General features: G+C 43.4%; 1 protein-coding gene and 1 long non-coding RNA gene across 5 annotated transcripts in view; one reads left to right on the top strand and one right to left on the bottom strand.

The window, feature by feature from the left end:
• The window catches only part of VPS13C (vacuolar protein sorting 13 homolog C), a 328945-nt gene extending 313745 nt beyond the window's left edge, over positions 1 to 15200 (bottom strand). For 2 of the 4 annotated variants that reach the window (XM_073652734.1, XM_073652732.1), the window contains exon 1: positions 14784 to 15200. In XM_073652734.1, coding sequence (XP_073508835.1) covers positions 14784 to 14880 — 97 coding nt within the window. In that variant the 5' untranslated portion in view covers positions 14881 to 15200. The remainder of the gene's footprint in view (positions 1 to 14783) is intronic. The other 2 variants (XM_073652731.1, XM_073652733.1) reach the window with 1 other exon arrangement.
• Positions 15201 to 15732: 532 nt separating this feature from the next.
• LOC141166234 (uncharacterized) lies at positions 15733 to 20629 on the top strand. Its single transcript, XR_012251262.1, has 2 exons — positions 15733 to 15992; positions 19142 to 20629. It is a non-coding gene; the product is annotated as an uncharacterized lncRNA (long non-coding RNA).
• The last annotated feature ends 4462 nt before the right edge of the window (positions 20630 to 25091 follow it).

The following is a 25091-nucleotide window of genomic DNA, read 5'->3' as shown; positions in this document are numbered from 1 at the left end:
TATTCTATGTATATATTTATTCTATTCTGACAGTTCGGGCTGTGAATTTACTTGGCCGATGAAATATTGGGTTTCCTTTGAGATGCGTGCATAAAAAAAAACAAACGGATGGCACACGCATAGTCCGTGTGCCATGCAATTTTTTTTCACGCACCCATTCACGCCATCTGATTCTTGCATCTAATTGCGATTTTTTTTTCTCAGTTGAATCCGAGCTGAGAAAAAAAAACTCACAGATGAGCACTGACTTATTTATTAACATTGGTCAGAGTGCAATGCGAGGTTTTCTTGCATTGTACTCGTCCGATTTATAAGGCAGTGTGAGCGAGCCCTAAAAGATACAAATTTAATATACAATTTCCCTAGTTGGACATTGGATTCCCTTTTGATTGTAACAGCTTCAAGTGCTATTCTGACACATTCCAGCCAGGGAATTATTTCAGATAGTGAACACAATTGGCCAGTAAACTGACTTACTTTTTGTTTCAAAATCTGTTTCAAAATTCATGCAGACTTTGATACAGAACTCAGGGTCCTGCAATATAAAAGGTCAATTTCCTTTTGAAAATATTCTGAATAATGTGACACGCTGAAGACTTAATATCCACACTGAAGCCCAAATACCAGTGAAGAATCTTTCTACTATCCTGTGGATATGCCATAAACCTCTCAGAAGGGAATAACTATAATTTATGTACACAGCCTTGATAACACATGGAGAAAGTTCACACATTGAACAACAGATTGGATGAATTTCTCCCATCCACACGACATATGTTATGAATAATAACATGCGTGTAGTAAGTGATAACATGCAGATTGTAAATAGGGTTACCAGTGAGACAACAAACTTTACCATTCAGTGGCTTCTGCGAATGTCCCAGAATTCCAATAAGAAACTATGTAACAATTATGAGCTTGTTAGCTGGGACAGACACTAAAAATGTGTTTGTTTCCTCCAGCTTCAGTCAGATGGTTCTGTATCACAACAACTCATATTGAGGGAGTTTTTAGTACAGGAAACCACAATAAACAATAACATATCTCTATGGCACATCTCCCAGCACCTTTGACATTTTGCACATGTCTGCCTCTCATACTTCACTGATTAAAAGAAATTGCACAACAACTCCTTTATCTACAGGCCCACATACTGAGAGGTTTTGTTGCCTGGTAGCTGGAGGGCTCTTTCAAACAAATGCATTAGGGTATATGCACACAATGTCTTTTTCAGGCATATACACTCTGTAAACCACCTGAAAAAGCACTAAATACCGTAAGTGGTAAAAAAGAATGAACGTAAGCACTGCAGTGTGAAAACGACCTGCTATGCATACACTCCGTCTTTTGAGCTTCTTTTAATGTCTTCAAGCTTCCAAAGCCGCAATACGGTTAAAAGAAGGGATCCGACTAGTCTTCAAGCCAGTCATTAATTTTATACTTACATATAAATAAATTAAATAGTGAAAATAGCGCCAGAGAAGACGCAAAAGACCGCCGGCGTATCCTTGAAAAACTTGGTGGGTTCGTCAGCATCTAAATGATGTCATGTATTCATACTCTTATAATTTTATGGACTGTCCATATGCAAAACTGATAGTTTATATATAGCACATGGACCAATGCAAGTCAGTGGGGTAGTTCACGTGAACGTTTTTAGACAAGAGCAGCATCAACCCAGTCTGATCAACTTTACAGATCCAATTATTAACCCAATAAACTAATAGGATGCATTAAAAAAAAAATACAGACACCAGTCTCTCTTTTTTTTTTTTTTACAGATCCTTTGCAATTATTAAAAGGTACTGTAAAACGCTGCATATTTTAAACATCAAACGCAGTGTATAAAATACACAGCAAAAACACTGCAATTACGCCACGTCTGAACATACCCTAAGGCTACGTTCCCACGATGAGCTATTTGTGAGTATTTGACGCTGTCGAATTTCTGCACCTATTAGGCTGTGTGCCCACGTAGCATTTTTCAAGCGTATATGCTGTGGAATTTCCGCAGCGTAAACGCTTGAAAAACGCATGTATATCCGCACCCCATGGTCCCCAATGGGATTCCGCAACTTCTATGCACATGCTGCGGATTTTTCCGCAGCGTTTATGCCGCGTTCAAAAATCCGCAGCATGTCATTTAATTTTGCGTTTCCGCAAGCGGAATTGCCTTTGTCCAATGCATAAAAAACGCAAGGCAATTCCGCATGTGGAAAACGCGTGATAAACGCGCGCGGAATTCCGCATGCGTTTTTCCGGGAGAGGACTTGCATTTATGCAGCAGAAATTTTCTGCTGCATAAATGCAACGTGGGCACATAGCCTTAGGTTACTTGTGGTTTTTCATTGCATTTCATTTTTGTGTGCATTTGTTTAACATGCATTTTTATCATGTTTTTGACACTGCTTTTTTGTCTTTTCGATGTCTTAAGCTTTAACCCCTTTATGTCACAGGTCACCTCCCCCTTTTTAGTGCAGGCTTTAGTGATGAGCCCGCACCTTTTCAGGCACATGACAGCTGATTTCATCAGCTGACATGCGCCCCTGACAGCCGCGGATGGTATCGCGATCCACCCGCGGCTGATAATATGTTAAATGCTGATGTCAATCTCTGACAGTTGAATAAACAGTAACTGTGAAGAGAGAAGCGCACAATAGGATAAAACCCTAATATAGGGGACAGTAAAAACAATAGGTTTGCTCACCTTGGGTGGTTTGTGGGAACACACAACCACTATAAAGGTTTAGATAGCCAGCTGCCGCTGCCCCATGGCTGGGCGACGGATCCACCAGAGAGAAGTTTCCAAAATAGAATAAAAAACAGTTTAAAAATTGGCTGTGCTGCTGGAAAGAAGTCTCTTGCTACAATATTCATTAAAAGGCTCTTTCATTTCTACTACGCATTTTAATGCCGTACTGGCATTTTTATCAAGGTTTTTTTTTTTTTTTAAAGTTGATAAAAAAATGCCAGTACAGCATTGAAATGGATAGTGGACATTAAAGAATGCCATAGCAAAAGACTTCTTTCCAGTCTTTCCAGCAGCGCAGCCAATTTTTAAACGGGTTTTTATTCTGTTTTGGTAATCTCTGACAGTGGCATTTTGATATGATTGCACCGTAAGTGCGTAATTAGTTCCGCCTATCGGCACTCCCTTGACATGATCGCGGGGTGCCGATGGGTCGGCATGAAAACTCGGGGTCTGCAGGAGAACCCTGTGGTTGTCACTGCCGAACTGCTGTGAGCAGCGCTTTTTTTTGTTACACATAGCAGGGTTGTCTACTACTATGGAGAATGCCCCAATGGATTTAAACGGTGGGCATTCATTGGTAAAGCGCGCGGTGGATGCTGGGCTGTGACATGCAGCGAAACCCTGTCCACAGCCCATCAATCAGTAGTGGACAACCTCTTGAAGCCCTGGTATGTGCAATACAAGCGATCAGAAGATTGCAGCTTCAATAGTCTCCTATGGAGACTATTGAAGCAGATAAAAAGTTAAAAAAGAAAAAAAAAAAAAGCTTTGGATTTTTTTTTCACCTCATAAATAAAAAATGATCTATACATGTTTGGTATCTACGAACTTGTAATGACCTGGAGAATCATAATGGCAGGTCAATTTTAGCATTTAGTGGACATGGTAAAAAAAAAAAAAAAAAAAAAAAAAAAACAATTGTGGAATTGCACTTTTTTTTGCAATTTCCAGTACACTATATGGTAATGTCTTTCAAAAGAACAACTTGTAACGCAAAAAACAAGTCCTCATACGGCCATATTGCTGGAAAAATAAAAAAAAGTTATGGCTCTGGAAAGAAGGGGAACAAAAAGTAAAAACGCAAAAAACTAAAGTGGTGAAGGGGTTATATAAACTTGTTTAGTTTTTGATACTTCCTGGTTCTTGGTTTTAACAAAACTTTATAAATACACTCATGTGCGGATTACATGCATTTTTTATGCGTTTTCGCCACAAACACAATACACGTGTTTTTTACCTGCGGATTTTCCGCATCTAAAGCGAGTCTATGGGGAAAACCTGCACAGAAAACTCAGTGTACTCACAAGAGAAACTGACATATGTTGCAGATTTGAAACAGGCACCGAAGGTCAGTTTACATCGAGTATATAAAAAGCACAGTGTGCATGAGATTTCTATAAGGTTAAGCGCCCATGATGCAGAAATGCTGCAGATTTTTTCCGCTTCTCCCTGGCAGGAAAAACGCATGCGGATTTTACATGCGTTTTTCCTGCCAGGTAGAAGCGTTTGTCAAGCGTTTTTGCATGCGGGTTATCAAGCACTTTCCAAGCGATTTTAGCATCACTTGGAAAAGTGCTTGACAACTTGGTCACACTATATAAATCCATGCAAACGGCATGGATTTATATAGTGTGACCAAGTTGTAGTTAAAAAAAAAAAAGAATAAGAATGGTAAAAAATAAAAAATAAAGATTATACTTACCTTCTGAATACCCCCAGTCTCCTCAGCGATGTGTCAGGTCTGTTGTATGGGTCGCGGTGGTCATTTAGTCATGTGACAGGTCACGCTGATGTCAGCGGTCGCGTGACCTGTCACATGACTAAATGACGTCATGGCAGTTCCTTTCACACCACCGCGACCCATGCAACAGACCAGACGGAGCGGAGAAAATACCGGGGGCCATCGGAAGAGAAGTATAATCTTTATTTTTTACCATTTGTATTCTTTTTTAATAGGTTCTATGGTACCCGGGTCTGGATGAGAGTCTCCTCTTCTCTAATCCCGGGTACCATCCGCACATAGAATAGCATAATATCCGCTTGTGCACATGTGCTGACACAGATATTATGCGTTTCAATGCAAGTCAATGGCGGCAATTACGCTGCGTGCCCGCAAAATTAATGGACATGCTGCGCATTTTTCCGCAATGATAATCCGCAGCGGAAATTTCCGCAGCATGTGCACAGCACATGCGGATTATCATTGGGGACCATGGGGCACGTGTTACCAAGCGTTTAAGCGTTTTCGCTGCGGAAATTCCACGGCAAAAACGCTTGAAAAACGCATAGTGGGCAAGCAGCTTTAATCCCATTCACTTTGCTGAAACTGTAAGGCTATGTTCACACGTCATGGTTTTTGAAGCATTTTTTTATGCAAATTTTCAGCTGCGTTTTGCAGTACCAGCAAAGTCTATGAGATTCCAGAAATCTCATGCACACATTTTTTTTGTTGCTCAGGATTTTGTTCTTTGCATGTTTTTTGCAGAACAGAGCATGTCACTTTCAGCATTTTTTCACCCATTGGAAGTAATGGGTGGAGAAAAAAAAAGCTGAAAAAAAACTCACCAAAAACACAGGTTTCAAGTTTTCAGCGTTTTTTTTGTGCCTAAACCAGAATGAGATTTTTTTTTTTTTTTTTTTTACTTAACTTTACGTACATGCATAACAGAGACAAAAGGACAGTGAAAAAAACTGTGGACATTAGGACAGTCCTGCTGATAAGTGCACAATATATGGACATCTGATATAGTCCTTCATAATGTTTATTTGTGGTGTTTCATGACTACCAAAATCATGATAAAGTATTGATGATACAGAAGTCGGCGAATTAGCAGATGAAAAATATTTCTATGTTTTTGTTACGTCTTATTTACCCTTTTGAACTAACAGATTGTTTTTTCCTACTATTAGGAAATGTTAGATATTCTCCGGCACAGGTTTTTCTTTTAGAGGGGTATGCTGTAGTAAAGAGGAAAACTCACTGATTGCTGGGGGTCTGACCACACTAGGACCTCAAGCAAACCCATGAATGTGACTCTTGAATGGAGCATAGGTGCGCATACTCAGCCTTCACTTCATTTATCGTCAATGGAACTGCCAGAAAAAGCAGAGTACATCACTCAACTTTCTCTAGGAATCCCATCGATAGAGTGGAGCAGAGCTGAAGCATACACACACCTCATCTCCATTCAAGATAGAGACTGTTCCCAGGTATCCAGAGCCCCATTCTCATGATTGATAGGTATCCCAGTAGTCAGACACCAGGAAACATCTAGTTATCCCCTATCAAATAGTTAGGGGATAATTTTTCCAAAGGCTGGTTTACAAAAAAAAAAATTAACAGTAAAAGGACATGTGAATAATTCTTTAAAGTGCTTGTAAAAACAAGCAACTTTGCAATTTATTTGCTATTAAATGTACTCTCAGTTTTCAATAACGGAGTGATTTTTAATCTTATTGTTTACTGCTCAATGTCTACAACACCAGCCACCATTGCAGTCTAGCAAAAGCGGCCATGTGTAAATGTTCGTTCAGACGAGCATATTTTACAGATTTGTATTTTCCGAATAAAAATAGGATCACATATTGACCAATGTAATTTAATTGGGCTGTTCAGATGAGAGCAGCATGAGCTATTCTGTAGTGTATACTGGATGAGACATGTCCATTCAAGTCAATGGGTGTGCAAAAAAAAAAAAAAAAATAGGATCCCATTCATCCGTATTGCATCTACTTTTACAGATATGTTGCCATTATTAACCTAGGAAACTGCATTTGTTCATGTACATTTAAAAATGTTGATGTATAAATATGGATGCCACAAGTATGTAAAATATGGACACACAGATGGCACAAGGATGACACTGCAGATAAAAACATCTTAGTTATAATTAGCCAAACAGTAGTGATCGCAGCTAGTAGCATCTCACAAATGTACTTTGGATACAAACTTCTAGGATGCAATCTTTTTATATAAAAGTATTTAAACCAGATTAAGTTCCTGCTAAGCTGTAAGAATTATAACTCTTGTCAGGATAGTCACTGTTCAGTTCTATAAGGACACTTTATTAATATCCTGTTAGCTATTAATTGGGAAAAGCCAGGTTCAGACCAGAGTCCCCCAGAGCAGACAGGCAGTAAACTGGGGAGAGCAGCTAAGCCAAAAGATACAGAACACTTATTACAAGATTATCCGTAATGCATCTGGATAGGAAGGCTTATTTAAAGAGCAGGTTTTACCTGTGGTGACCCTATAAAAATATATTGGGGATTTACATAACAGCTATTTCCCAATAAAAGGCTACTGAAGGAATAGATCCCCTTAGGTCAGTGTTTTTCTATATTTCATGATTTCCTCAATATTGTCTTGGAGATATTAGACTGTATTCATAAGTGTAATTAATGCTGCAATTTTCAAACAGCCGCAAATCATGCAGCCGCAGCACATTCGAGCATCACTAGTTAAGACCCTTAATTTAAAAAAACAAAAACTGAAAAACAGAATATATTAGAGAAACACCTGTTAACACCAACCATAAGCTACAAATTAAAAGGATAGGGTAAAAAGTGTCACTGAGCCCAATGATTGATCATGTGCTATAGTCGGGACATCAACTCGACAGCTAAGTCAACAAAGGGCATGAGGCAAAAGCAGAGGCAACGCTGGAGCGTAATGGGGTAAGGTATGCCAATTTCAGACTTTCATGTATCAGTCTGAGTACGGACCATTTGTCTTATAACACAAATTCAAAAGCCTCGTATAGGCGTATGAGGATATGGAGTTCTGGTCAGTAGATAAATGGGTTACATCAGAAATCGTGGCTCACACTTGGACCACATTTCAAGGACATCTGAATTCAGTCTAATGGTATGCACACAGGACATCTTTTTTAGGTGAACATATGCATTGCAATGTAAAAACAACTTGCAGTGCATTATGCTCAGTCTTTTGTACTTCATTTAAAGAAGTTGTGAACAACCTTGTATTACCCCCCCCCCCGCTCCTTTCCCCAATGTATTCCCCCGCGGACCCTGAGGGATTTTGTAATTTCCTTGTGCTGCAGATACTGCCTGTGAGCAGTGCTACCGCAGGCCGCTCACAGGCATCACGTAACCCGCCACTCATGTCACATCAAGTGAGGCATGACATCAGTGACGTGGTCCCCGCGGTGGATGCTGGACTGTGGACGAGGTTACCCCCCCGCATTACACCCAGCATCCACCGCGCGCTTTCCCAATGAATGGGGAGAGGCAGAGCGTGCGGTGGATGCTGGGTATGACGTGCAGGATAACCCCACCTACAACCCAGCAGCCACCGTGGAACGCGAAAGAGAGAGACCCCCGGCTGCAGCCTGGATTTGTCGTGACGTCAGCGGATGTCAGAGCCGGCTGCAGCCGGGGGTCACGTGATGCCTGTGAGCGGCCAGTGATAGCGCCGCTCACAGGCAGAAACAGCATAGGGAGGTAATTACAAAACCACTTAGGGTGCCCGGGAGAATACATTGGGGCGTAATAAAATGTAGTGAACAAACCCTTTAACTGCTTCAGGTTTCCAAAGACACAGAGATTAAAAAGAAATAAACTTGATTATTCTCTTCAGGCATATTGGGCTTGAAAATCGTTCACCATTTTATACATACACGTAAAAAAAGAAAATAATTGTAGCAAAGCCGCTACAAATAGTGGCCAGAAAGAAGCTAACAAAAGAGGCTTCAGGAAGACATTGCCAGCATTTCCTTGAAGTGTCTTCTGCCTACAAAACTTGGCGGGTTCACCAGAGTTTAAAAGCCATGTGCACATAGCCTTAGGCCGCTGTCATACATCATTTTTCTCATATGGGTAACATGCTCTGTGTGTTTTTTTTCAGTTTGCAGGATTCACGTGTGTCTGAATCCAGTACACTGGATCTGTTTTTCTCGAGTGAAGAGAAAACATTTCTTAGCCTTTCCTACCCAATGAACATTAAAATACACACAGCACACAAATGACATCTGTGTGCTATCCACTTTTTCAACAGGGCCAGTGACTCGCATTGGTAAAGTTTATCCACAACAGGGATCAAAGTAGGACACCTCACTTTTTTTGTGGACAAACATTTGGATAGCACAGGCACCAAAAACTGACATGTGAAACTGGTCTTGAGGGAACGTTCGCACGCTCAGTATTTATAAGCCAAAACCAGGAGTGGAACAATAAGGCTATGTGCCCACAATGCGGATTTAATGCATTTCTGCCGCGGAAATGCATTAAAAACGCTTGTTAAGTTGTCTGACATGTTTCCCAATGATAATCCGCATGTGCTGTGCACATGCTGCGGAAATTTCCACTGCGGATTATCATTGTGGAAAAAAACGCAGCACAACCATTAATTGAGCGGAATGGCGGCAAAAACGCCGCCGTTGACTTGCATTGGACCGCATAAGAGACGCATGTCTACATGTACACATGTGGATATTATGCGTTTCAATGAGCGGATGGTACCTGGGTCTGGAGAAGAGAAGACTCTCCTCCAGACCCGGGTACCGTAGAACCTGTAAAAAAAATAAATTAAAATTAAAAAAAAAAAACATACATATACTTACCTTCTGATGGCGATGGGCCTCCAGGGTTGCGGAGCGGAGATGGAAAAGGTCTCACTCCATAGAGCACTTCATCGCATTCAAACAATCCCTCACTATTTTCAAGTCCGCACTCACTACAGCAAAACAAACCAACTTCTCATCTCTCATATCCTCCCTGTCTCGCAACCCTTAACAGCTATTTAACACTTTCAATTCTCTCCTTCGTCCCCCAGCACCTCCTCCCTCTTCTCTCATCTCAGCCGAAGACTTTGCCTCATTCTTTAAGCAGAAGATTGACACCATCAGACAAAGCTTTTGCCTAAAGTCCGCACAACCCCTCCTCATATCTACTCAACCTTCCTCCTCCAAACCCCACTTTTCCACCATTACAGAAGGTCAAGTCTCCTCTTTACTCTCCAAATCACACCTCACCCAATCCCATCCTACCTCATCCCTAACCTTACCATAGTCTTCATCCCAACCCTAACCCACCTCTTCAACCTGTCACTAACAACCGGTGTCTTCCCCTCATGTTTCAAACATGCCGCAATCACATCCATCGTCAAAAAGCCCTCCCTTGACCCATCCTCTCTGACTAGCTAGCGCCCCATATCACTTCTCCCCTTAGCCTCAAAACTACTAGAACAACATGTCCACCTTGAACTGTCCACCCACCTCTCCACCTGTTCCCTCTTCGACCGCCTACAATCTGGCTTCCGACCGCATCACTCGACTGAAACAGCCCTGACCAAAGTCACCAACGACCTACTAACCAAATCCAAGCGACACTACTCCATCCTCCTCCTTCTGGACCTGTCATCTGCCTTCGACACAGTGGACCATTCCCTCTTACTACAGATTCTCTCATCTCTTGGCATCACGGACTTGGCCCTATCTTGAATCTCCTCATACTTAACAGACAGGACATTCAGCATTTCCCGCTCACGCACCACCTCCTCATCTCCTCATCTCGCCCCCTATCTGTCGGTGTCCCACAAGGTTCAGTTCTAGAACCTCTGCTCTTCTCCATCTACACCTTTGGCCTGGGACAGCTCATAGAGTCTCACGGCTTTCAGTATCACCTCTATGCTGATGACACACAGATCTACCTCTCTGGACCCGATATCTCCTCCCTACTAACCAAAATCCCACAATGTCTGTCCGCCATTTCATCCTTCTTCTCTGCCAGATTTCTAAAACTCAACATGGATAAAACAGAGTTCATCATCTTTCCACCCTCTCATTCATATCCCCCATCTGACCTATCCATCAACGTCAACGGCTGTTCACTCTCCCAAGTCCCACAAGCTCGCCCTGGACTCTGATCTCTCCTTCAAACCACATATCCAAGCCCTTTCCACTTCCTGCCGACTCCAACTCAAAAACATCTCCTGGATCCGTGCATTCCTCAGCAAAGACTCTGCAAAAACACTAGTGCATGCCCTCATCATCTCCCGCCTTGACTACTGCAACCTCCTGAACTGTGGCCTCCCTTACAACACTTTTGCGCCCCTCCAATCTATCCTAAACTCTGCTGCTCGACTAATCCACCTGTCCCCCTGCTATTCCCCGGCCTCTCCCCTCTGTCAATCCCTTCACTGGCTCCCCATTGCCCAGAGACTCCAGTTCAAAACCGTAACCATGGCATACAAAGCCATGCACAACCTGTCTCCTCCATACATCTGTGACCTAGTCTCCCGGTATTTACCTACACGCAACCTCCGATCCTCACAAGATCTCCTTCTCTACTCCCCTCCCCACAATCGCATACAAAATTTCTCCGGTGCATCCCCCCTACTCTGGAACTCTCTACCCCAACACATCTACCTACTCTCGCCTACCATGGAAGCCTTCAAAAGAAATCTGAAGACCTACCTCTTCCGACAAGCCTACAACCTGCAGTAACCACCTCTCCACCACATTACTGCATGACCTCCTCTACCCCCACCTACTGTATCCTCACCCATCCCTTGTAGACTGTGAGCCCTCGTGGGCAGGGTCCTCGCTCCTCCTGTACCAGTCACTGACTCGTTTTGTTAAGATTATGTAAATGTTTTTGCTATGTATATCCCTATCACATGTAAAGCGCCATGGAATAAATGGCGCTATAATAATAAATAAATAAATAAATGTAATCCGCCTGAAAAACACAGCAAAAAAATGTTGCATATAGCTGTATTTTTACTGCCAGAAGTGAAGGTTTTGGCTGCAGTAAAAAAAAAAAAAAAGCACAACAACACACCACTTGTGATCATACCTTTACTGTTCATATGTTTAGGCTTTGGAGAATCTTTTAACCTCTTCGGGTTAATACACCAAGCAGCTAAAAGAAGCGACCTGACCAGTCTTCAGGCGTCGTTCACTCAGAAGACGGTCAATACTTTATGGGAATGATCAAAAGATGCGGGTAAGATGCCCAAATGTCTTTTCGAGAGCTTTCATAGTGGTTTCTTCATTGTTAAATGGAGGAAAAAAAATGACTGGAAAACACAAGTAAAAATTGTCGCCCCAAAAACAGTGGAGAGGCGCTAAAAAAAAAAAAGTTGAGGGTCAAAAACAATTAAGCAAGTACTTAGGAAACAACTAACGCCATATCCTTAAGCATCTTCCTCTTGGAAAACTCGGCGGGTTCTCCTGAGTTTAAAAGACGTCGTATGCACATACCCAGTTTTTGCTCTTATCTTATTCCTGCTACTCCCTTAACTATTCCATTTTTTTAAATCCATTGTACAGAAATATGGGCCTTTAATTTAGGGCTAATTTTTAAGGCCATTACCAAAGGGGCGTGACTGACAGGATTCTCTAAGGGCGTGTCTTTGCTCAGCGTAATTAACCAGCGAGCACCACCCCCCTTGTAAAGATCATAGAAATTTGCACCAAATAAAAAAGGCTCATATCTCAGGAAATGCAAAAAAAAACAAAAAAAAAAACAAAAAAAAGCATCAATTATGGAGCAGTGGGGATAAAATAAGAGGAAAAAACACCAGGTACCTTTGGCCTGGTGACAGGTCCTCTGGCTATCTGCACCTCAACAATCAAAATAGCACAAACACAAAATAAAAGGCAGAGCAATACTATGTACATCAATGAACAAGTTATCACATGATTTTACATGAGATTTGCCTGGAGACTGATTCAACTTCTGAAAACTAGTTGGCTATGCCTTTACTAGTTAGTCAGACGTGTATAAAAAAATAAAATAAAAAACACCTTTTTTTCCAGAAAAAAGAGTGTTCCTAGTGTAGGCTGTATTGCTTGTTTTCCACCACTGAAAAACATCACCCTCTGCAGATTCATGCTGCCCAGTCCACTGAGACACTGGCTCCATCATTTCAGCCAGGGTATTACTACGAAACACTGCAGCATTTACAGGTAAAACATACTTTGAAAAGATGGCATCTCTGATGACTAGTCGTAGGCAGGTCCTTGGTGGCTTCATCTCACCCTACTCCTCGGCTACATTCCCATGATGAGCTTTTGATGTTACAGATTTTCTGTCCCCATTTCAGGGAACCGGTCATGTCCTGTGTGATGCAATGTGCACCACTAACACGCTTTTTTCATTCCCGAGTTTGCGCTGACGTCACTAGAATCGGATTTTAAATCCCACGCTTGCGCAGAGCGTATATCGGCCAGCCAAGATTGCACATTGTCGATCTGGGAGCCGCGCATGCGCTGTGAGAAGCGGCTCCCGCACGCGCGTAGTGAAGCGGTGTGTAGTTCCCAGCTTCACTGTGTGTGGCCAGAGTTGCTCGACACTGCACAAGGGCGGCTGGCCGGTATACGCACCGCGCAAGGGCGGCTGGCCGGTATACGCACCGCGCAGGGGCGGCTGGCCGGTATACGCACCGCGCAAGCGCGGCTGGCCGGTATATGCACCGCGCAAGCGCGGCTGGCCGGTATATACACCGCGCAAGCGCGGCTGGCCAATATACGCACCGCGCAAGTAGATATACGCACCGCGCAAGCACGGGATTTAAACTCCGATACAAGTGACGTCAGCGTATGCCCAGGAACAGAATTCAAAAGGCGTGGGCGGTGACAACCTGATTGAATGTGATGAATTACACCCCTATGATGAAATTATGCACATTGCATCACTAACAACGCAATGGGGGCAGATTAGATACTACAAAGGACATGGTAGGTTCCCTTTAAGTACAATAGGTTACTTGCATTTTTTCAAAAATAGGCAGAGTCAAAAACTCACCAAAAACTCATCGAGGGAATGTAGCCTGAAGGGCTCATGCAGGTAAGCTAATAAATCGGACCTATGCTGTCCAATTTTTGATTGGACAACACACTGATCCATGTTATTCAATAGGGCTGTTCAGATGAAAATTTTTTTTTTTTCTCAGTCTTATTGTCCAGGATAAAAAAAAAAAAAAAAACACAGCGTGCACTACTTTCTTCCAAGTCTTGAATGAAACTCACCCTTTCAAGCATATGATTGCAGGAAAAGAAACAATAATCGGATCCCACCAGGACATCGCAGTGGCATCTGATTTTTATTACGGATACATTTCTATTAGAAACCTAAGACACTGTATTTGATCATGTACGTTTTTTAGTGTAGCTGTATGAAAACGGATCACACACTGATGTAACACATGGACGGCACACAGATGAAAATGAGAAAAATACTGTTTTGAGTTTTCAGTATGAAACGTGGATGACTTCTCACACATTCGCCGGCAGGGATCCTAACCGAAGATTTTTCCCTATATCTGTGTACAGGGGGAAATCTGTCAGTAATGGGGAGCGAGGCGGGGAAAAGCTGCTGGGGACCTGCCCCGGACCCGTCATCTCAGATGTATAGTCCCTGGCTAGCTTCTAAGGCTGCATTCACACTAGAACCGCAACGTTTTTTGTGATTACACAAAAAACAAAACCACGCCATGCAGGTGCAAGGTGTGAACGCAGCATTTCCAGAAGCAATAACGCTGCCAGAGCCGATTCATATGGCCCATAGTTACGGCAGCAAGAATCAGCTGAGACATGCCCATGAAGAGTTAAAAAAATATAAAAGACAATACATTTTCTATCTAATCTTTGCAATGGAACCAACAGTGTTTTCGTCTGTATTGCACGTTTTTTTTTTGTGGGAACATATAGATGACTTCGTGAGTCAGACCAGCGCCCTGGTAGTAGTCCCCACTGATCCCTATGGAGAAGCGCTGCTGTGACTCACACATTGGTGGCCCTGATCTGAGGGACCTCCAGCTGCCACCTGCTCCATGTACCCACAGAAAACACATCAGTGTGAACTATGTCCTGAGGGGAGACAGTCACACATCCCCCATAGAGATGTACCCCAGGAGTGCGGGGCAGGACCTGCCATTCAGCCCTGGGGTCTGATGAGACGTTGTCACGCATTTCCCCACAGCTGAGCCCACAGTCCTGTGCTCCACAGCACCTTACACATGGCCTCATCCACATCCAGCAGGACACACAGCACAGCTGACTCTTACCCCCCCAGATCCCCAGCTTTAACTGGGACCTGTCGAGATTCTCCACGTAATCCCCCAGGAACCTGTTCAGCAGATCTGCCACCACAGACTCCAACATGACGGCGGTGACAGGAGGAGGCGCCGGGAGAAGCCTCAGAGCAGAGCAGCGGACACGGCGAGCAGGCGGCTGCGGAGGGGCTGAGGGACGGCAGCCATTGGCCTCCGCTCATACTAACAGCTAGTGGGCTGCAGGACCTCCGAGCACGTCACGCCCATGTGACCGGACCAGCGTGGGAGGAGCTAGTGTACAGTTTACACGGGAAGGGCCCACGCCACTAGTGTCACTGTTTCTGTGTGGGGTCTTCTACAACAGTGTGACAGTATGCCGCTCATGCGCCATTATCAGCTATGGGCGAGAGTTGTCAGCTGTATTGCCGGTCACTGTTGTGTTCCTGGGTGTTTATGTCACGGGTCTGGTCACGTGGCGTGGAGGCTGAGCTGGCTGTGGGAGGCAGGACGCAGCCACATGCCGGCGCTCACAGCTGACGGCTCCTGTGTTTCCCGCCTCCGGGCACAGCCTGTCCGCCTGCATAGACCCCATAGTGGGGATAAGCTGCGTGACATGTCCGCCTGCATAGACCCCATAGTGGGGATAAGCTGCGTGACATGTCCGCCTGCATAGACCCCATAGTGGGGATAAGCTGCGTGACATGTCCGCCGGAAAGCTGAGGTGAGAGGACGAGCCACGCAGAGCTGCGGGTTATCACAGCCACGCTCAAGGCTATCAGACCTGAGGGAATAACTGCACAGTCTGTGATAACCACACTATGGTGACTAGTCACAACAGACTGGTGGTCCAGCCGGTCACGTGTCACACGACAGCCACTATGAAAAGCCACGTGACACAAACACTTGTGGAACTTGCTGTGATAAATGAAACAGCAGTGTTGCGGATTACACTAAATTTACAGTGCAGTCTATGGCACATAAGTCACGTGCTGCGTGCAACAGGTGATAGACATCCAACACATACCTCCCAACTTTGGAAAAACAGCATGCGGTGCGCTCAGTGTAGTGTGGCAATTTTTGGCCACACCAATTTACCATTATCTTCTTCCTCAGGCAGGAGGAGATGTCAGAGGGGCGAGGACCCAAATCCAGGACTGTCCGCTATATCCAGGACAGTTGGGACTAGAGATGAGCGGATGGATTCCCGGGTCTCTGGTCCAGGTCAGTGCTACCTGGCGGCTGGACGGGAGGCTGTGAATCTCTAACCATACTGCGTCCCCGGCGACTTTTGATCACACAGGGAAGCACGACATCATCTGTGCATCCTGCTTATTTCTAGTTGTGGATTATTTTTTGTTCCTTCATTCACAGTTGGAGCTGCCAGAATTTTCTCATCTTTATGTAGTTACAGTTCATAACATCTAATCTATATTTTTTATATAGCGCTAACATATTCCACAGCACTTTACATACATTATCGTCGCTGTTCCCATCGGGGCTCACAATCTAAATTCCCTATCAGTATGTCTTTGGAGTGCGGGAGGAAACCGGAGAACCTGAAGGGAGAACATACAAACTCTTTGTAGATGTCATCCTTGGTGGGATTTGAACCCAGGACCCCAACGCAGCAAGGCTGCAGTGCTAACCACTGAGCCACCATGCCGCCCTGTCTTTTTTGTGTCTGTAAGGCCGTGTTCACACATTGCAGAAGTACTGTTTTTTGTTTTCTGCAAGTGTCCGCACCAAACTCCACAATAACAATCTTCCCCACCGCCCTCATTTGATGCGATTTTAATGTGCTTTTTATAGTACAGAAAAGCTTTGATTCTGCACCTAAAAAAGTAACTCCTTTTTTTCCATGCGTTTTTTTTAAGCTCCACATAGAAGCATCTAGAGGAAAAAAAAGCACCAAAACCGCACAGTTTATCAGCGTCCTTGGGGGCACAGCGGGCGCCTTTTTTGTTAAAGTAGTTTTTATTAAGGATTTCTTACATAAATGGGGTAAAGAAAAATGGGGAAACCTATTATAAATACACAGTAATAAGGAAAAAAAGGGGAGACATATTATAAATACACTAATATAGAAGCAAACAAGAACAAAATTAAAGCAAAATTTAAAGGTATGAAAGATATAGGCAATATAATGGATGGGAAGGGGGAAGGAAAATATGGTTTATTATGGAAAAAATTAAAGGGATAGAAGGAAAATGAAAAAGATTGGTATGTACAGGATAGGCAAGGGAAAGGAGTTACGATACACATAAAAGATACCCTGCATATAAAACATTTAAGAGGAAGAAAAGGAATGGGAAAGGCAAGGAAAGAAAAGGGAAAGGAAGAACACCTGTAAAAACAGCTGGAGAGACAAGCATATAGATAAATACTAGTGTTGAGCGAGTATGTTCTGTTAACCCTTTCGCCGAGTATGCTCGGGCCGAGCTCCGAGTATTTACAGCTGCTCGGTGATATGTTTAAATCACTCCCGCCCGTGCATGATTTGCGACTGACAGATTTAATACATGTGAGGAATGATTGTTTCTTTTGCATTCCTCACATGTAATAAAGCTGTCAAACAGTCGCAAATCATGCACAGTGATTTAAACATAACACCGAGCAGCTGTAACTACTCGGTGCTCGCCCTGAGCATACTCGGTGATAGGGTTAACAGAACATACTCGCTCAACACTAATAAATACTAATTTCTAAATAATGTAAAATACTGTTTGTTGAATTCTAATAGCAGGCGCAGTTTTCATGAAATCACATCCGCTTTGCTTGGACAGTTAAACACAGCAGAATTTTTGTGCAAAAAAGCAGCAGAAAATACGCAGCATTTACGCTACATGTGGTCTGAAGACGCTGCTGAACTCCACGGTTTTGGTGTATTTTTTTCGCTAGGCTTCTGAAAAAAATGCATGAAGAAAAAAACGCTGTTACATTTTTAAGAGCAGAATCAAAGCTTTTCTGTACTATTTTAAAAAAGCAAGAAACCTATAATATGACACCCGGACGATAATATATAAAATATACCATTTATTATTAATATATTAAAATCCATGAAAATACATAGATATAATAAGGGAAGGGGAGCAACACAAACAAAGGTCACCGGGATTTGACAGCTATAGTACAAAAAGTATTCACAGATGGATCAAATTTAGTCACGTGCTGCAATTATATAAAAGATCCGCACTGCAATTAGTCATGTGAAGTTTACATAGAATACAAAGTGTTAATAAATAGACTCACAGTGCAAGACAATCAATGAGGCAGCAGAGTGTATGATAAGACAGGATATAAGTAGATGCAAATAACAGAGCTGTACTGACCCGTACGACCTGAATCCAACGCGCGTTTCGCCTGGGCTTTAACGAGGATATAGAGAGAGAGGGAGTGGAGAGGTATTTAACAAGAGTCCAGCCAATAGCAGGGGCAGAAGTTGACTGATGCAGGTGTATTATATGAATACTATAACATGGCGCCATGTGTGGTATGTCAAATAGCAATTCCCTATGCTGAGCTGCGACCCACATGGGCACAGAGCAGCAGGGGAAGTCAGAGGTCCGGCTTGCGTGTCAGAGTGAGACGCAGCACCGGAAATGACACGGACCGCGTCATACAGGAAGTGGTCATGCGTTCCACCTTGGAACGCAAAGAAGGAAACGACGCGATGCGCATCACATAGAAAGAGATTGTGCGTTCAACAGTGGAACGCAGAGAAGATAAACAGATGAATGACAAGTCAGGGCAAACTATGGAGAAGGAGAGAGAGATATAAGTAAACAGTAGTGTAGTGCAGAGAGCCATAAAGGATGATGTAAGTATGTTAGTGGTATATGAGTAATAAGTGAAAAGGAAAAAAGAAGAAATATTAACAAGAAAATTAGGATGTGAACAAGAAAGTACTGAATAGAAAAACAACAAAAAGTGGGAAAAAATAGATAAAGTGATACATGGCCTCATAGGAGGTTAAGGTGTGAAGTGTCTCAATATAGAGCTAAATAGTAAAGGTGAATGATGACACAAATGAGATATGTACAGTGATACAGAGCATCGTAATAAACCTAAATATAACTATAAATAGTGTCACAAAGAAAGTGGCCAGTGAAATCAGTGCAGTGACCAAAATATATCCAAAAAGATAAGTACAACAAAATATGGAAGATCAGGTTAAAATCAATTTGACATATACAGACAAGAAAGAGAGGGAAAAAGAAAATGGCATCAGTCAATCAATTCAGTATCATATATACATATATATATTTTTAAACAAGTATTGCTGTCCAGGTGGGGTAATATGTTGATTGAATAATTCAAACAGTGTAGGCCATTCAATAGCCTGATGGCTTGATATTATTGCCTCCCAACAGGAATTCGGCTGGAGCTACAGAAAAACCAAAACAGAGACCAAGGGCGTAAGAACTATAAGGAAAGAAACAACATAAGTAAGTAGAACAGCAAGAAGTTAAGAACACAATTAAATAATTAAAATATGAACACACACATATACGAGTGATAAACGTATACCATAGGCATAACTGAAACTCATTAGAGGAAAGAGACAAAACTATTAGTTTCATTAAGTCCGTGAGGGGTTATGGTGTTTAAGATGGTGATCCACCTTGCCTCTTTTTGCGCCAGAATCCTTTTCCAGTTCCCACCCCTAAACCCAGGGTAGACCCGATCTATGCCACTTACTTAGAGGCCAGACGTGTCGCAGTCATGGAGCTGTTTAAAATGCTGAGGAAGGGTTTTGAGATGTTCAAGATTGTCGACTTCTTTGGCTGATCTGATATCAAGGACATTCTCCCTGGTACGTCTCGGTAGTTCTCTTGAGGTGAGACCAATGTACATCTTGCCGCAGGGACATTTTGAGCAATATATGACACCTGTGGTCGTGCAGCTGATGTTATGAGTGATCTTGAATTCTTTGGTGTGGTCAGAGTTAGAGAAAACCTTGGTAGACTTGATGTTGATACAGGCTACACATGAGCTGCATGGGAGACAGCCCCAGGGAGGGCCCTTGGTACCAAAAATCCCTCCAGTGTTGGGGGCTTCAAAATGGCTGTGGACCAAGATGTCTTTGAGGTTTTTTGACCGTCGATATGTAATGGCTGGATGTGGTGGAAGATATTTCTTAAGTGTTTGATCAATGCGGAGGACAGACCAATGTTTCTTTAAGGCTTGCCACATTTCACTGTTTCTGACATTGTAAGTGGAAATGAATCTCACCGAGTCATCTTGGTTTTTGGCTTTTGTAGAGTAGAGTAAGTCCTTTCTCTGAGAAAATTTTGCCCTGCGGTAACCTTGATGGATAGTCCTGTGATTATACCCACAATTAAGGAATCTGTTTTTTAAGATCTGAGCTTGTCTATCAAATTTGGATTCATTGGAGCAAATTCGACGCATCCTTAGGAACTGTCCAGTAGGAATGCTTCTAATGAGATTTCCGGGATTTGAGATTTTAAAAAGCGTTTAAAACTCTGCTTCACATCTGCCCCAAAATCACGTCAAATAAGCGGGAAAGCATAAAAGAAACGCAGAAAACACGCAATAATCAGAGAAGATTGTTATTGCATTGTGTGATGGACACCTGCAGAAAGAACGCAGCATTTATGCTGTGTGTGAACACAGCCTCAGCATTACAGTTTTCTTAAATTTTTTATGGGTTTAATAGAGAAAAAATATTAATCACACCATTTTTTTACGTCATTTACCGATTCCCGTAAATAATCTGATCGCTGTGTTGTGTGGGTCGTTATTATTACAGGGACACCAAATATGTCCGTGTTATTTGCTGATTTGTGATGTTCACAATTTAAAAAAAAACGCATTAAAAATAATAATTTTTTTCATTATCATGCCTTTTTCATTATTTTTTAGTAATTGTTTAGGATGATAAAATCACTTATTCTCCATCTAAAATAAAAATGCATACATTGTACACAGCAGTGTATTTCTATCAGTAGTCAGATCCTGCAGTACAGATCAAGTACACAAAATTCTCCCAGTGACAACATTAGAACTTGTGGCTCAGCAGGTTAAGCACCTTGCCGGTCCTTTGCCTGCCCTTATTCACACACTGAGGTCAACTTTGACACATGGTAAGGTTTTTAAATATTAGACAGTGTAGGACCGTCCTGAATGTGGTCACCATGCAGTGGTGACATGGCTTTTATGCTATTTTTAATTAAAAACAGTATCACTAAGACCCCTATGTTATTTTGCTGCACTTTTGGTTTTTATTTATTTAGTTATAGCTGGGTTTATGTTCATTTTGTTTCTTGTAGGTTGTGTCTGATTTATGGCTGGTGTGAACATGCATTTATGTGCTGCATGTATAACCAACTTAAACCAAGCTCAATTTTTGTGTTTTACCTTGTCTACATTGTTAAGGTTGTGGGGAGACTCACAAAATTTTTTTTTTGTAATTGCTTATTTTTTTTTATTACTTTTATAGGAACAAAAAAATATATTTTTCTTCACTTCAGTATACAGGCACCATAAAAACACATTGTTATACACAATATCTTTATGAACATGCATAATTTGCTTCTGTGTTCATTGCCTGCAATCAAGGTCAAGATAAACAAATTCTCCTATCTACTTCATAGTAGCGTACCATCCTGAGAACTACACTGAGTGAGTTTGAGTCCTGGGGAGACCTTATCACAGGAGGGAGAGAAAGTGAATATCTAATTTAATTTATCCACTGAGCAGGGAGAAGTGGCCTGCCTCTCGAGGAGGAGCTACGGAGCGATGAAAACGTCGGAGAGGTGAGTATAGAAACCGGGAGAACAGCTGAGACATGACGGGATGTGGGACTGAGCCCTCAAATTGGGACAGTCCCGCTGAATCCAGGACGGTTGGGAGCTATGCATTTGGAAACGTGTACTCGGTCACAGTCGCAGCAGATAACACCATGGGAAATCATTACTTCAAATTGTTTGTTTCAGAGAAATATATCGCTGTCTGCAATCGTGTAGCCAGGCTCTGATTCATGCTGCTCATGGGAATCACATATCGAGTGACAGGTTCCCTTTATGCCTGATTAAGAGACCTGAGTATCTCGAAAGCTTGAGTAGTCTCGAATGGCTAACTGAATAGATGATATCAACCACTGAAGACTCTCAATTTTTAATAGGTTCCCTTTAAGGGGTTAGTAGTTTTAACGGTGTCTAATCAGTGCTGTGGTTGCTGTATGGCCTGCAGTCTGATTGTGACGCTGAGTCACTTCTCACGAACAAGCTATGTGGTGGGGAAGTCAAGGAGTCCGATGTCAAATGTCAGGAGAGTACGTTAAATGCAAAATGGATAAGACAAACAAATAGTCAAAAAATATTCAAATGACATATATCGTTCTGGTTGGCTGGAGACATATTATGGCATCTCCCCATCTATAATATTACATAGTAAAATTCAGTGGGTTATATCATATACTAACCTATATTTGGATACTAAGCATCCAAGAAGACCACTAGCAAACACATGTAAAACTGATCAAATTTTATTACTGTATAAATCATAAAATATATTTTATTGTGCAGTATTGAAAAAAATGCATAGAGATAACACACAAGAAGATAAAACAAGTAAAGACAGGTCGTATAGCCCGGGGTAAGGTTAAAGTATTAATGTCCTGACACATCTATTTTCTATAGTGAGAGGGGGATAAAAGATTTCTATCACCAATCTGCTAGCAGGTATCAGCAAAAGTACCAACATGCAAGCTTATCTTAAACCTTTGGTTGAGATGCTGCCCTCCTATGTCAAGTCCTTGTCCCAGGGCAGTGTTCAATTGTAGCTCCCCCATTCCTTGCAATGCTAGCCCAAATATGCAGCCAACCACCCAGCCGTAGGCTGCAATACTATACTACTAGCTTGCACTTGAAATGGGGCCTTTTAGTTTGGAGGAGGCCGAAGCTGGCCACTACCTCATGGCTGCGTCGGCGGCGAGGTCTCCATACTCAGTCCCCAGCTGCCACTATTTGTCCCGGGAACCTTCCCCACACTTTTCTTAGCCTGGCCTGCTTTAGGGCAGCATTGGACGAGCCCACCAGACAACCAGACTCCTCCGGTGGGCCTTGGCTTCTCCATCAGGGGAGTTGAGAGTGCCAAGGTGAGGAGCATGATGATGATGATAGAAGTTAGCATCTGCTTTGTTTTCTTGGAATGCAAGCGTAAGTGTGCAGCCTGCCACCCACCCACCCCCAGGCAGCAATACCATACTGCTAGCTTACTTGCACTTGAAATTAGGCCTTTTAGGCTTGTGGAGGCGGCCTGGTATCCATACTCAGTCCCCAGGCGGCCGGGTGTCCACACTCCGTCCCCAGCCGCTAGGGGGCGGCCGAGTGTCCATACTCCGTCCCCAGCTGCCCCTATTTGTCCCGTGCGCCTTATACATAAGCGCGCATACCAAAACATTACCTGTGCCCTCCCCAGTGCATTTAGTGGGAAGGACAGCCTAACCACAAACACGTGGACAAGTGAATGTGGCCAGGGATGGTCCATCTCACTGACGCCTTCACACTGGGTTAATATTGTGGAAGCCGGGACACAGTTGAACACTGGGATCAGGGCCGGCTCCAGGTTTCTCTGGGCCCCGGGCGAAAGAGTCTCAGTGGGCCCCTTTAACACATACCACGATTCATGATGCAGAGATACGGCGGAGAAATATATATATATATATATATATATATATATATATATAGTACAATGCAAAGATTTCACTTCTTACATTACATGAGCGATATCTATTGTAAATTCCACAATAGCTCAGAAACCGGTGAATCGCTCCACACAGAATACTGGCCCCCATATAAGGCTCCATACGGAATACTGGCCCCCATATAACGCTTCATACGGAATACTGGCCCCCATATAAGGCCCCATACGGAATACTGGCCCCCATATAAGGCCCCATAAGGAATACTGGCCCCCATATAAGGCCCCATAAGGAATACTGGCCCCCATATAAGGCCCCATAAGGAATACTGGCCCCCATATAAGGCCCCATACAGAATACTGGCCCCCATATAAGGCTTCATGCGGAATACTGACCCCCATATAAGGCTCCATGCGGAATACTGGCCCCCATATAAGGCTCCATACAGAATACTGGCCCCCATATAAGGCTCCATACGGAATACTGGCCCCCATATAAGGCTCCATACGGAATACTGGCCCCCATATAAGGCCCCATAAGGAATACTGGCCCCCATATAAGGCTCCATACGGAATACTGGCCCCCATATAAGGCTCCATACGGAATACTGGCCCCCATATAAGGCCCCATACGGAAGACTGGCCCCCATATAAGGCCCCATACTGAATACTGGCCCCCATATAAAGCTCCATACGGAATACTGGGCTCCATACGGAATACTGGCCCCCATATAAGGCTCCATACGGAATACTGGCCCCCATATAAGGCTCCATACGGAATACTGGCCCCCATATAAGGCTCCATACGGAATACTGGCCCCCATATAAGGCTCCATACGGAATACTGGCCCCCATATAAGGCCCCATACGGAATACTGGCCCCCATGTAAGGCTCCATACGGAATACTGGCCTCCATATAAGGCTCCATACGGAATACTGGCCCCCATATAAGGCTCCATACAGAATACTGGCCCCCATATAAGGCTCCATACAGAATACTGGCCCCCATATAACGCTCCATACAGGATACTGGTCCCCTTATAAAGCTCCACACAGGATACTGGCCCCCATATAACGCTCCATACAGGATACTGGTCCCCTTATAAAACTCCATACAGGATACTGGCCCCCATATAACGCTCCATACAGGATACCGGTCCCCTTATAACGCTCCACACAGGATATCGGTCCCCTTATAACGCTCCATACAGGATACTGGCCCCCATATAATGCTGCATGCAGGCTGTTACCCCCCACATAATGCCCCATACAGGCTGTCCCCCCCTTATAATGCTCCATGCAGGCTGTTACCCCCCACATAATGCCCCATAGAGGCCCCCCCCTTTTAATGCTCCATGCAGGCTGTTACCCCCCACATAATGCCCCATACAGGCTGCCCCCCCTTATAATGCTCCATGCAGGCTGTTCCCCCCCACATAATGCACTATGCAGGCTGCCCCCCCCCCTTTATAATGCCCCATGCAGGCTGTTCCCCACCTTATAATGCCCCATGCAGGATGTCACCCCCCCCTCTTTATAATGCCCCATGCAGGATGTTCCCCCCTCTCTTTATAATGCCCCATGCAGGATGTCCCCCCCCCCCTCTTTATAATGCCCCATGCAGGATGTCCCCCCCTCTCTTTATAATGCCCCAT

The sequence above is a fragment of the Phyllobates terribilis genome, unplaced genomic scaffold (genome assembly GCF_046119375.1).
Source record: "Phyllobates terribilis strain yellow unplaced genomic scaffold, ASM4611937v1 Scaffold_11__3_contigs__length_659146591, whole genome shotgun sequence".
NCBI classification, from domain to species: Eukaryota; Metazoa; Chordata; class Amphibia; order Anura; family Dendrobatidae; genus Phyllobates; species Phyllobates terribilis.
Note: the sequence above shows the minus strand (reverse complement) of the source record. Positions and strands in the feature narration are given on the sequence as shown.